The sequence below is a fragment of the Thamnophis sirtalis genome, unplaced genomic scaffold, assembly GCF_051295495.1.
Source record: "Thamnophis sirtalis isolate CommonGarterSnake01/CBP01778 unplaced genomic scaffold, rThaSir2_p1.2 scaffold_4, whole genome shotgun sequence".
NCBI lineage: Eukaryota > Metazoa > Chordata > Lepidosauria > Squamata > Natricidae > Thamnophis > Thamnophis sirtalis.
In genome coordinates, this window is record NW_028261384.1 from 115,448,744 (window position 1) to 115,462,842 (window position 14,099).

Consider the following 14,099-nt stretch of genomic DNA (forward strand, 5'->3'; position numbering starts at 1 on the left):
GACAGTTGCAGTATCCCAGACTCATGTGATCACCTTTTGCTACCTTCTGACAAGCAAAAGCGAATTGAGATGCCAGATTCACTTAGCAACCATGTCACTAACTTAACAACTGAAGCAATTCACTTAACAACAGTGGCAAGGAAGGTCGTAAAATGGGGCAAAATTCACTTAACAACTGTCTTGCTTAGCAACAGAAATTTTAGGTTCAATTATAGAGGATTACTTGTATGGTGTCAGCCCACTTCACTGAGTAATTTTGAATTCTTATATTACAAGAGGGGAAAAACCTACTTATATTTTCTCTCTATTATTGTATATAGTACACTTTTTAGATATAATAATCTGATATATGGAAACAACCACCCTTAAATCCAAGGGAGATTACTTCTGAGTAAAATTGTCTGCAGGATTATCTATTTGCATGTTTTTTGCTCGTTGTGCTTCAAGAATTGAATTAAAATGATGTTGCGAATCAGACTGGGCAATATGTGGTTTCTGAGATTATGCTAAACTGCAGCTTCCATCATCTCTTTCTCTTAGTCATGCTACCTAATGCTTCTGGATTTTATGGAAGGCTACCTGCTGCTACGTATTCCTGCTGAGAGACTTGGTGAAGAAAGCCCCCACAGCTCACAGAGCATTCAAGAGGCTTTGCAGAGAGCCACACAGATGACTTCAGAGAAACTGTGCAGAGATGGTTAAAAATCATATTGTAAAGCTTAGAAACAAAGAAAAGGTTAGGATGAAACCTAGACTAGCTCTGCTCTAGTTCTGTGGGGTATAAGAAGAAGAGAAGGAAAAATACAGTCAACACATTAAGATTCTATTACTGTAGTCTGTATCAATATGTACAGTTTCCCCCAAATTTGTGTAGTTTGTTTCCTGGTCTAGACTACCTCAAAGATTTTACATAGGTCACCAAACCCTGCCAGTGTTTTTCCTTCTCTCTTTTATGCCCCAAGAAATTACGGTAGGGTTTGTCTTCTTTTTAATGCCTTGATTCTTTGGTTTAAAGTATGTTTTTAAATGTGTTATTGTAATCATTTGTGTAGTGAAATTTTGCCTTGCATCTTGGAAAACCATCTGGATTTGACCAGCCCCATTCGATATGGACCATACTGATCTGAATTCGCACTGGGCAGATGTCATCCATAAATAAAAATACCATTACCAAACTATGGGTCTGAAAAATAAATTATCCAACATATCAGTGGTAGAAAGCCAAAATAGAGCCTATAATGGAGACTTTGGTGATTTCCTGGGTGTGACAAATGAAGGGGGAAAAAAGGTATCTCTGAACCAGAAAAGTGTTTGTAATATTTTAGACCTTATATTTCATATTTTGTTTTTTTTATCTCTTGTGTTTTTATCGAACTGTGATGTGAATGTGCCATATGATAAATAAATAATACGTAGTGAGATCTCTAAGGTCATTTCTATAGCTTTCTACAAAATATATTGTTGCTATATTTAAAAAGAAAGCAGATACAAGACTGATGAGCTAATGATTTTATTGCCATCAAAGGGTCTTCAGCATCATATTGGGATCTAGATTAAATTCAGAAGTTTGGCTCCTTGAAGCTGAACCCCTCAAAAAATACAACTCTTTAAGTTTGTCCTGCATTTCTCTGCATCACTCTCTTCCTCCTGCAAACTCTGTTAACCGTGGGAGCCAGGTCCACATTTCCCAACCTTGGCAGCCAGCAGGTCCAGCTTGGATTTTACTTGATCCAGGCCTTGTGCTAATTGCTCCAGTTTCTGCAGCACATGGGGGTCAGAGCACGAGGTGCAAGAAATTGGGGGTGCTAATGTGGGCTGTGGAACCACAGTACCTAGAAGACACAAAGCAGACTTTCTCACAGCGATCTGCCATTCCATCCTCTCTTTATCAATTGCTATAATTCTTTCCTCACCACCACCCTATATACATTTACATATACACAGAGGTAGCTGTTAAGGATTCAGCCACATGGGCGCCATTTTGGAAAGGGGTTATGATTGTTAGGATTTTAACCTATAAGGAGAAGGAGATAGTGACTGATAAGAACTATTTCTGTCTCTGAGAAATATATCATCTACATTACTCTAATGAAGCTGCAAGCATTTTATTAAGGAGAAAAATTGGTTGTTTTTTTTATGTTTATAACAATTTTATGGCTGGTGGTTTATCTTGAGATGATTAATAAAATAATTTTCCTTCGCTTGGCAGGGATTTATTTCTCATGATCAGTTTTTAAAAGGTAGAGTAAATTTTCCTTCAGGTTAAGCTCAACTCCTAATGACACCCTGGCCATGTCCATGAAGTTCTGAAGTAATTTTCCCTAGCCTTCTCCCACGATATATTTTCAACTACTTTACCCAATTTAACATACAACCTTGGTATTATGCAACTTCTATCTAAGAACCAACTGGGTTTAGTTTTGCAAAGCTTTTCAATATCAGCCCAGTTGCTGACGTTGTTTTCCTTCAGATTCATCAGCCCCACCCCATTCAAGCCAGACAGGAAGGCAATTTTGCCTTCCCTTGAAATACAGCAAGTTACTTCAGCTACCCCTCAGAAATATTGCTACATTTTGCCTCCATTTATTCATCTAATGCCATTTTGGTGCCATTTATACTGGCTTCAAAATGGAGGCCATCATCACACCACCTGGAATTAAATTCCTTAAATTCATTCTTGTGCCAATAAAATTATTACCAGCCCAATCATTCACCTAGTCTTTACTCTTAAAGTGCAGTCAGAAATTAAAATAAAACAATTTCCGCAATTCTTGATATTCAGTCATGAATGCCAATGCTTTAGTAGCCAGAATGGCACAATCCATACACAATGAGAAAATATCAGCTAGCCTGGGAGAACTCTGTGGTTTATAAGAGGACCAAAAATGGCCCTTATATAAATATAAATATAAATATAGATATAAATATAAATATAAATATAAATATAAATATAAATATAAATATAAATATAAATAATATAAATAAATATAAATAAATATAAATAATATAAATATAAATAAATAAAATATATATATATATATATAGTATTTTTGCTGATAAATAAATAAAGGGAGACTAGTATAGATCTATTTCAAGCTATTTAGCTCTCATCAGCTAGCCATACCCTTACTGGGATTCGAACCTGTGCTATATTACATCTTAGGCAGCCGTCTTAGCCATTAAGCCACAGGCTCTCCTCCTTATCAGCTGAAGCCAGGGAGGAAGGTATATATTTAAATAAGTAAGTATAAAGTAAATATAAGTAAATATATACCTTCCTCCCTGGCTTTAGCTGATAAGGAGGAGAGCCTGTGGCTTAATGGCTAAGACGTCTAAGATGTAATATAGCACAGGTTCGAATCCCAGTAAGGGTATGGCTAGCTGATGAGAGCTAAATAGCTTGAAATAGATCTATACTAGTCTCCCTTTATTTATTTATCAGCAAAAATACAACACAAATGTACAAAAGGCAACAGTAAAAATATTGGGTTTTTGTTGTGATGGACTCTTGTGATGAGCCGATTGACACATAATGGAAGCAGTTAGCTTCCTCCCATAATTGGGGCATACCAGGGGTTGTGACACTATATATATATATATATACATATACATATACATATACATATACATATACATATACATATACATATACATATACATATACATATACATATACATATACATATACATATACATATACATATACATATACATATACATATACATATACATATACATATACATATACATATACATATACATATACATATACATATACATATACATATACATATACATATACATATACATATATATATATATATATATATATATATATATATATATATATGTATATTTACATGAATGGAATTTTCAGGTGAAAACTGTGTTAAGTGACTGAATTACTAATTAGGAACAGTCTTCACTGCAACATCACAATGCAAGTAGTCCTCAACTTACAACAGTTCATTTAGTGTCCATTCAAAGTTATAATGGCACTGACTTATGGCTGTTTTTCACGCTTAATGACAGTTGCAGCAATACATAGTCATGTGACCAAGATTTGGACACTTGGCAACTGAGTATTTATGATGGTGGCAGTGTCCTGGGATCATGTGATCCCCTTTTGTGATAAGCAAAGTTAGTGGGGAAGCCAGATTCATTTAACAACCTTGTTACTAACCCAACTACTGCAATTATTCATTTAACAACTGTGGCAAGAAAGGTTACAAATGGGGGCAAAGTTAACTTGATAAATGTCTCACTTAGCGAAATAAATTTTGGGCTCAGTTGTGGTTGTAAATCAAGGACTACCTGTAATGCATGCATAGATTTGCAAGGTGCCCTTAGCCCTTTCTGGGTATATGAATGCGTACTCCTCCTCTATTCCCCAAGACCCCAAATCCTATTACCGTGACTGGCACAAATCTTCTGTTTCAGTTGGATATCCATAAGATCTGAGAACTGTCTCAGCAAGATGGTATGTTCCGTGACAGGTTGGGAAGCCATGGTGTGAAGCTCCCTCTGGAAGACTCTGATTGCCACCATTGTACCAACCTTCCAGGAAAAAGAAAGTCAGTGAAAGGTTTAGGTTAGGTTTAGGTTTATTGGATTTATAGACCATTGAGTACTTATTGTCCAAGGATGTTTGTAGAAATGAAGAAGAAAATAGGCTTGAACAGTGAGCTTCAAGGACTACATATGACCCAGAACTCATCTACTCCAAATTCCCAGTGCTCTACAATTACCGGTATAGGAAACATTGCTGCCTTCATTTAATATATTTTCTTGAAACATTGTAAAAGACCTGAATGCATGTTGTTGGATAGTGGAACAGTTTACCTTCAGAAGTTGTGGGTACTCCATCACTGGAGGCTTTTAAGAAGAGACTGGACAGCTTTTTATCTGAAATAGTATAAGGTCTCTTGCTTGAGCAGGGTGCTTGTCTAGAAGACCTCCAACGTCCTTTCCAATTCCATTATTCTCCTATTGTTGACTTCCACCAATTCTGGAAGTCAAAAATCTACCTATTTTAAAGTTGCCGAGTATGAGAAACACGGCCACAATGCAACCATGCTCTAAAATTTATCTCTTAATCCAGGAAATCTGGAAAGGAAGGTGAAGACTGTTGCAGGATGTTATGGCATCCTCAATAGGCAAAAACAGAATAAGGGGTAAGGATTTACCAATGAGGACAACCAGAAAACACAGCCTCTGCTTGATAAACTGGCCTAGAGGCATTTCAGTCAAGTTGCAGGAAGCTGGTGTATTACCTGCCACAAAGCAACACCAAAACAGCTCTGACAGAACTCGTAAAGGAGTGTTCAGTTTGCAAATGTCAATAATTACACATCAACCTTCCTTAGGTTTTAAACAGGTTAATTATTAACTGTTACCAGCAGGCTGGACTGATTTTTGGAAAACACAGTTTCCAAACACCCTTGCAAACTGCAGACCAAGCAGTTTGCCGACTCTTACTGAGAACAAGAAAAATATCCTATTGGTTGCTACATGATTAGTATGCTGGCACCAGTGAAACTTTGGCAAGCAGTTGTAATTAGAAAATCTGTGTGTTTCAGGCTAGCTTTTGAAATACAGGTAAGTAAGAAACCTCTTTAAGCAACCCCCATTGGGCCTGGCAACTCAGTTGTTAAGTGAAACAGTTGCTAAATGAAATTGCAATTGTGCTTATCTTGTCACTTCAGCTTTCCTTTGCTTTACTGACCTGCAAAGGTCTTACATGCAAGGATTGATCACAAAGTTATTTTCCATCATTGTTGTAACTGGAAACAGTCATTACATGAGGCATCATTAAACAATGGCTATTTGTATTACAGACAGCTAGCCTTTCTGGGAATCTGATATAGGCATAGTCACAAAATGGTGGTGGTTGGGAGGGGAAATTTGCTTATTGATGAAACAGCTGCTCTAATTTTTTATAAACCATCCATCGTATATAGCAGAAGACAAATTGGTGACAAAGCTTTGTGCTATCCCTTCCGGCTCTCCCCTCAGGATATTCTTTTACCAACCACATCTTACTTCTATTTATTTTTATTTTTTCCTGGACTAGTACACACTTTCAGAGAAAGCACTGGGTTGGAGCTAATGGCTATTTTTATTTTGCTAGCAATGATGATAATAGATGATAATGATAGTTATTAATCTGTGTATTTGCAAAGGTGTGGTACAATTCTGAAGAGCCTAGTAATTACAAAACTCCATTCAATAAAAGTAGTTCATGAAATAAAAATCCAAGCAGTATGTACATATTCATACTCACACAGACCAAACACAACGACTACACACAGGGTTCAAACAACATACCACAATACCTCCATTAATTCCAACAAATTAAGAATTAATGTAGAAATAGTTAAAAAGAGGAGGGTGGCCTCATTGCAATTAGATACTTATAGCTATAGGTGTCTATGCATATGTACGCTACACAGCTTGATTGATTTCCTATTTCCTATACAATTATACCTTGATACTTATTGGTTCCAGGAGACATGATGAGTACCAAAAATGATGAGTACCAAACAATTTTCCCCACAAGAAATAATGTGAGTTAAAGGCAGCCAACACCAACAAGTTCTAGCTTGTGCATTGAGTACCAAACAAACAATGAGTACTAGATAAAATTTTCACCTGATGCAACGGGTATCAAATTCAATGAGTTTCAAAGCAGTTGGGTACCAAGGCACTGTACATTATTCTGGGCAGCTAACAATTAAAGCAAAGTAAAAAAACAATAAAAGCAACCAGAATGAAAAACAACAAAACTTGAGGCTGTAAGCTGGAAAGGTGACTCTGGTGGACTTTTCTCTGATCCTGGTTGAATTCTATCATCCATACCAGTGTTTCTCAACCTCAGTAACTTGAAGATGGGTGGAGGATTCTGGGAAAGATGCCATGTTCAAGTTGCTAAGGTTGAGAAACACTGATCTAAGCTCCCTGAGGATAGGATAGCAAAATGTGAAAACAAAGGACAAGACAGGCAAATAAGCTGAACCTCACCCCAACAGCAAAGCGTGTGATTCCAGCTCTGTTAGCCTCCTGAATAACCTCTGGATAGTTCAAGGGATCCCCAGTTTTCTCTCCATCAGTCACAATCACCAGGAACCTCTTGGCATTGCTGCGAGCGCCTTTCTGTGGAGTGAACTGTTCCCTAATAAATAGGAGATGGGGGGAGAGAGAGAGAGAGAGAGCGAAGTGCCATTGCCCACTTCCTTTTCCAGACCTGTATCCTGGTCCAGCAGAAGAGATTCCAAAGATGGAGGATTCTTCCATGGCAATGGCTCCATGATAGGGGATGTGAACCCCCAGACCCAACCAAGCAGGGAGGAGCCAGACCAGGGTTGGGGAAGAGGAAAGACTGCCCAGAGACCTACACAGCTTTCTTGATGGCAGTGGCTGTGTAGGAAGAGCCCTGCAGCTGACGGGCTTCGTGTAGGATGTTGTTTAGGTTTCGGTCATTTTGGAAAGTTCTAAAGTCAAAATGCTCCTGAAATTTGTTGGAGAACTGCAGGAGGGAGAACTGAGGAGGAAAGGAAAAGGAGGTTAAAAGTGGAAGCAGCCATCTGGATTATCTGAAGAATTCATATTCATTTTTTAATTAAATGTGTGTTCCCACAACAGGCAAGATCAGACTTTCCCATGCTGATGCTTTTTGGATGGTCTGTTAGAACAACCCTCAACTCTTACAAATCCAATTCAAACTATACCTGGGACTGGTTTATTTGTGGCGATATATTTTAAGGCCTGTTTTGACATTCAGACATTCTCAGTATGGTCCCATTTGTGAGTTTAGAACTCACAAGAACCATTAGCCAATAATCACTTGCTTTTCATGGCTGTTAAAAGAATTTTAAATGTAAAAGAAACAATAAATAAAGAATCAGAAAATAATTACCCACTCACCAGCCAGCAGTTGAAGGTGTGATCCCACCTGTTCAGGTATATGGTTAAACCAATGTTTCTCAACCTGACCAACTTTAAGATGAGTGAACTTTAAGTTCCAAAATTCCCCAGCCAGCATGCTAATTAGCCAATTAAGTATGGCATAGCATATGAACACAGACAAGGACAAGGAAATCTGCTTTATATATTTTTTTACAATCCAGAGGCTGATGCTAATCAATGGTTAGTTAGCATCCCCCTCCTCCCTCCCTCCCTCCATTCCTCCAGCCCTCCCTCCTTCCATCTTTCCTTCCTTTCTCCTTCCTTCCTTCCCTTTTTCTTTCTTTCCTTCTGTTTATCTGTCCTTACTTCCTTCTTTCTTCCCTCTTTCATTCTTTCTCTCTTTCTTTCCCTCTTTCTTTCTTTCTTTCTTTCTTTCCTTCTTTCCTTCTTTCTCTGCAAACTAAATTTTAAACTTTTTAGGCAGTTCTGTTCTTTGCACCATTTCTTAACATAGCTCACGAAGGTATTTCCCTCCTCCCCAGGTCTATGATGAGCTATCTCAACTGTCTTATGAAAGTCCTGCTCAGAAGAACAAAATATTTTCCCAGCGCTTCACTCTCTTCTATTCCCTTGGCTTCAAAGAGCAATCCAAATATTATCCCCCTTATGTGGTTCTCCATTCTTCCAACTGACCAGAGTATTGTCAGGAAAAGTTTTACTGAAGAGTGCAACAAATGACTTTTGTGAGAGAAATTCCGAATTTCGAACACTGCTAGACCCATCAATCAATAACACAATGTCTCGGGCAACATTTGGACACTCTGGAAAGAAAGGAACAAAGGAAAGATTCTCATTTCAAAGTCAAAAGTATCCTCTACTGTTCTCAACTTATCACAACCAATGTCCAACTGAGGGCCTCTTGAATATTTTAATAGCTTCCTAACAAACAAAAATTCATTTTTTTTCCATCTTGGTATTATAGCCTATTGTAGGGGGTGGGTGGGTGGGTGGGGGTGGGGGGGAGTCACAGGTTAAAGGTACTGTAATCTTGCCAGGGGGGAAAATGCTGGAAATATTCTTTCTCATCCTCAAAAAAAATCTCTTTCCAAGATAGTCCTGATAGACGTAAATGAGCAATAAAAAACTGTGGTTGAGTACATAGAAAATGCCCTTTTCATGACTTTATTTTGCTTTCAATGCATGGTAGATAGAACCTGATTTTACTCGTTTGCCTAACACTGAACCTCCTTCATTTCTAATCAATATATAGCTAGAAATTATGGTTGACAATTCACTATATATGGCCTATATCCAAGCTTCTTCAAGAAATTAGAAAAATCTAATTTGTTAACAAAAACAAAACTGAAATTTCTAAAATGCTGGATTAAAAAAAAATCTCCAAACATTAATAGAAAAAAATGTCATTACTTATTTTCAGTGAATCTAAGAGCTCTCCCATTTAAAGATAAATTATAAAATTTATAGAATCCAAATTTTTATTTTCACCCCCACTTTTTGCTTACCCTGATTTTCTGGCTTTCTTGGGGAAACTGTTGTGGTATCTTCACCAAGAGCATCAGAAAGATCAAAATGGTTGTCTGACGCTGTACAAAAGGAAAATAGTAAAATATTATCAAAAATATCAATGCAATTTTGAACAGAATTTTCTAAGACCAGGACAGTGCTAACATACATACATACATACATACATACATACATACATACATACATACATACATACATACAACCATATGCATATCAGTTGTGTAAATGCATGTATCAAAGGAGAGAAAAAGAAATTTAAAGAATCTAATAATTTTGTCTCTATTTATCTATATCTGTGCCTATAAATTATATAAATATTTGTAGATACTTAGCCAGGATTGGCTGATGGCTAGATAACCAAATGGTCTGCTGATTTTTTAAAATATATATATATAACTCTGATTAATCTTAGCATAAGATTAATAAGATAAAATCATGAATTTTAGGAGCTACTAAATTGCCAGTTCAGTAACTACATTTATCATTCAAATGCATAAAACCATTAAATCCAGACTAAAGCTTTAAATCATTGCAGCACTATTTATATGCCAAGAAAGTATTTGTTACATATTCTTAAATACACATGTTGTTTTAGTCTAATAAAGAGGGGGTAAATATGGTTTTTCAGCTGCTGTACTTCAACTTCCATCAGACATAACCAGCAGTGGCAATTGTCATAGAGATAATCAATAGAGTTGGAAGGAACCTTGGAGGTCTTCACGTTCAACCTCCTGCTCAAGCAGGAGACCCTATACCATTTCAAACAACTAGCTGTCTAGCCTCTTCTTAAAAACCTCCAGTGATGAAGCACTCACAACTTCTGAAAGCAATCTGTTCCACTGGTTAATTGTTTTCACCATTAGATTAGAAAGTTTCTCCTTAATTCTAGGTTGCTTCTCTCCTTAATTAGTTTCCATCCATTGTTTCTTGCCTTCTGGTGCTTTGGAAAACAGGTTGAACCCCTCTTCTTGTGGCAGCCCCTCAAATACTGGAATACTGCTATCATGTCATCCTTAGTCCTTCTTTTCTCTAGACTGGCCATTCCCAATTCCTACAACCGTTCTGCATATGTTTTTGTCTCATTTTGATCATCTAAGGGATATTCCTGGTTTAATGGAGATTTAAATCTCTGTCCTATTTAATCCTGTACATTCTTAATTAGTAGACTACAATAATTTTCATGTTGGTTTGATTAAGGATTTTTTTAAAGGGGTGGGTGGACTAGGACCCCATGCTGTTGTTATATTCCACATATGTGGTCTCCAGAACTCTGATCACGACTGTGATCACAACTGCTGAAGGATGAATGCAGACTGCACAATTTCCTGCATTTCATTTTCATGAAAAGTATAACATTAACTCTAAAAGAGATATGTTGTCCAAAGTCACGTCGCCCTCAAAACTTCCCCCTAACCTTAGATATGATGTGGTAACTACTACCGTGTTTCCCTGAAAATAAGTCAGGATCTTATATTCTTTTGATCCCCAAAATAAGCACTTGGCCTTATTTTTAGGGAGGTCTTATTATTTGAGCATGGTCACCTCATGGCGGCTGCTGTGTTGCAATATTTTCTGGGAGAGCTTATTTTCTGGGGAGGGCTTATTTTAGTGCATGTGCTCAAAAGCCTGATTGGGCTTATTATCTGGGGAGGTCTTATTTTTGGGGAAACAGGGTACTTGGGGACTTTAGTCTGCCCTAAAAAAAATTTGTGATGCCGACTGAACACTTAAAGTTTGTCGATCTCTGGCTTCAAGGCAGTGGTGAAATTATTATTTTTTACTACTGGTTCCCTAGGCGTGGCTTGGTAGTCATGGCAGGGGAAGGATACTGCAAAATCCCCATTCCCACTCCACTCTTGGGCCAGCCAGAGGTGATATTTGCCAGTTCTCCGAACTACTCAAAATTTCCACTACTGGTTCTCCAGAACTTGTCAGAACCTGCTGGATTCCACCCTTGCTTCAAGGAAATATTTAGAGAGCTATCAACTATGTCCATCTACCTGACACAATCATCTCTCTTTACCTGACCACAGCACCTATTTGTACCCACCTGATTCTCCAAGGAAAAGGAAGGTGACAATAAAAACTCCAAGTGCTCCCATTGCTGGCATTCTCAATTTTTGTCAGTTAGTTTTTAGTTCTGAGGGCAAAGGCTGTTTGCAGAGTAAGCTGGAGATTGAGCAGAACAGGTCACTTTCCTGGTACTAGCAGCCACTCTCTGATATACAAACATTTGCTCCATTAGGTCATTGAACTCTTGGGCAGTAGCCATGTTGGGAGTTACTATACAGACAGTCCTTGACTTATGATTGTTTATTTCATGACCATTCAAAGTTACAATGGCACTGACCTGTTTTCAAAGTTACAATAGCACTGACCTGTTTCCACACATATATGATTGTTGCAGCATCTCCATAGTCACATGATCAAAATTCAGACACTAGACAACTGGCTCATATTTATGATGCTTGCAATGTCCTAGGGTCATGTGATCCCTTTTGTGACCTTCTAGCAAGCAAAGTCAATGGGGAAGATAGATTCACTTAGCAACCATGTTACTAAATTTACAGCTGCAGTGATTCGGTTAACAACTGGAGCATGAAAGGTTGTAAAGTGGAGCAAAATTCACTTCACTTGTCACATTGTAACATAAATTTTGGGCTGAATTGTGGTCATTAATCAAAAATGACTTGTACAGAAATGCAGAAATATGAGATGTAAACAGCAGTGGCACCTTTAACGATGGATGGGTATCATTATATATACCTGGATAGATCCTTATTGAATATCCCCATGATTAGTTTGCCAGACTTAATTCCAAGATTTGCTTTGACCCTTGGCACCTTTGATCTCACAGTGGATTGTGATTCAATTTCTCCCAGAAGTTTTGCTACCCATCAATTATAATACCAACCACTGCTCTGTCTAATACTTATCTTCTTATCTTCTAAGTGCCCTGCTGGCCACTCTGCAGAAAGATATGTTGTCACTTGTACAGTAAAGTTTGCAGGGCTTTTGACACTCAGAGTTTCAGAAATAGCACAGAGGCAATTATTTTTAATCCAGCACTCTTGCCTTGCTATTATTTTAATGTGAACCAAAAGAGCAAATTAATTCACATTTTAAAATCTCTCAACCAAATCAATGTGAAAAAGCATGGTTAACGTATATTTTGAAGCTCCACTTTTAAAGTGGAATTCTGTGTCTAATGGATCACTTCCAACTGGTCAGCTCATTTGTTATGTAACGTTTAAGAAAACATGAATTAGTTTTGGAATCTCTGTACTTTTATTATTCTGTGCAGAAAACTCATGCTCTGCCCACACATATGGGGAGCTGGACAGATAGAATATTTATTGACCTTTTGCTTTGAAACCTATCAATAGCTATTTCACGATCTGGTTTCAAGAATAGGAAAAAAAAACTTAAGGTTTATCATCACCATAACAGGTTTGGGGTTAAAATGAATCTAGAAACTGAATTCAGGCAGAATTAAATTGTATTTTTCCACTACCATCTCTCTTTAAATATTTGATGTTACCTAGTGGAAATCAAGATGACCCTGGAATCAAATGTTAAGGGAATATTTACCTATGATAATTTCAACTGCTTGCATTTCTTCATTCTACTGACCTAACAGATTAGTGAAAACCAATTTATCTGTGGCTCCCTTGCATTTAGTGCTCTCTGGTGTTTGTATATATTCCCTCATGATCCAGCAATAATGCAGTATATCCGGATGGCACCTAATTAAAAAAGTATTTTTAAAACCGATTGGACTCATTTGTTAAATAAAGCTGTAAGAAGTTTTCAAACAGAGGCTGGATAGTCATTGGTTAGAAATACTCTAGTAAGTGTTTTTCAGCCTTGGCAAACTTGACAGCTAGGGAAGAATTCTGGGAGTTCAAGTTTCTACACATCTTAAACTTGCCATGATTAAGACATACTACTATAGTAGACCCTGCATTGAGCAGGAAGGTGGATTAGATTATCTTGAATGTTTCTTCAAAGTATAGTTAGTCCTTGATTTAAAACCACAACTCCAAATTTCTGTTGTTAAGTGAATTTTGCCCATTTTACAACCTTTCTTGCCACAGTCCACAAAGTGAATCTTTATAGTTGTTAAGATGGTAAAGTGATTGTTAAGTAAATCTGGCTTCCCCATTTGCTTGTCAGAAAGTCACAAAAGGGAATCATAAATATATGAATCAGTTGCCAAGCATCCAAATATTGATCATGTGACCACAGGGATGCCGCAAAAGTTGTAAATGTGAAAAATGATCATCATTTTTTCAGGGCCTTTGTAACTTCTAACAGTCACTAAATTAACTGTTATAAGTTGAGGACTACCTGTAATGATTCATTAGTAGCTGAGAAATGTTACCTGGTATCCATAATTGTAGAGGAGAGACGTAGTTGTAAAAGGATTTCTGCTTAACAATTTCTGTCTGTCATATAATCATGACAAGAGCAGAACAGGCAAACCAGGGGTGAAATGCTCTAAAGTCTGCTAGACGCGCTTCGCTACCAGTTTGCTTTGTGCGCATTCACACTGCGGGCGCACCGCGCAGCACTGAAAAAGGAGGATTAAGAAGCCTTTTCTGAGTCTGCGAAGGTAAGTAAAACAGTGAAGGGGGGAACAGCTGTGC

At 37.5% G+C, this 14,099-nt stretch overlaps 1 protein-coding gene across 1 annotated transcript; it reads right to left on the minus strand.

The window, feature by feature from the left end:
- Positions 1 to 1,494: 1,494 nt before the first annotated feature.
- Positions 1,495 to 11,660, minus strand: LOC106546590 (integrin alpha-X). Its single transcript, XM_014063490.2, has 7 exons — positions 11,501 to 11,660; positions 9,429 to 9,509; positions 8,599 to 8,726; positions 7,395 to 7,540; positions 7,021 to 7,171; positions 4,413 to 4,557; positions 1,495 to 1,832 (listed from the first exon to the last, which is right to left on the minus strand). Exons 1-7 carry the CDS (start codon positions 11,559 to 11,561, stop codon positions 1,660 to 1,662), a joined length of 885 nt encoding a protein of 294 aa, XP_013918965.2. The 5' UTR covers positions 11,562 to 11,660; the 3' UTR covers positions 1,495 to 1,659.
- Between the last annotated feature and the right edge of the window lie 2,439 nt (positions 11,661 to 14,099).

Bases quoted from the DNA above. Each gene is read 5' to 3' on its own strand.
- LOC106546590 (XM_014063490.2), bottom strand. From the start codon at position 11,561: ATGCCAGCAATGGGAGCACTTGGAGTTTTTATTGTCACCTTCCTTTTC. The intron at 8,727-9,428 runs GTAAGCAAAAAG...CTTTCTTTCCAG, and splicing joins AAGAAAGCCAGAAAATCAGG to AGTGTCCAAATGTTGCCCGA. The intron at 1,833-4,412 runs GTAATAGGATTT...TGTGTCTTCTAG, and splicing joins GAAGATTTGTGCCAGTCACG to GTACTGTGGTTCCACAGCCC.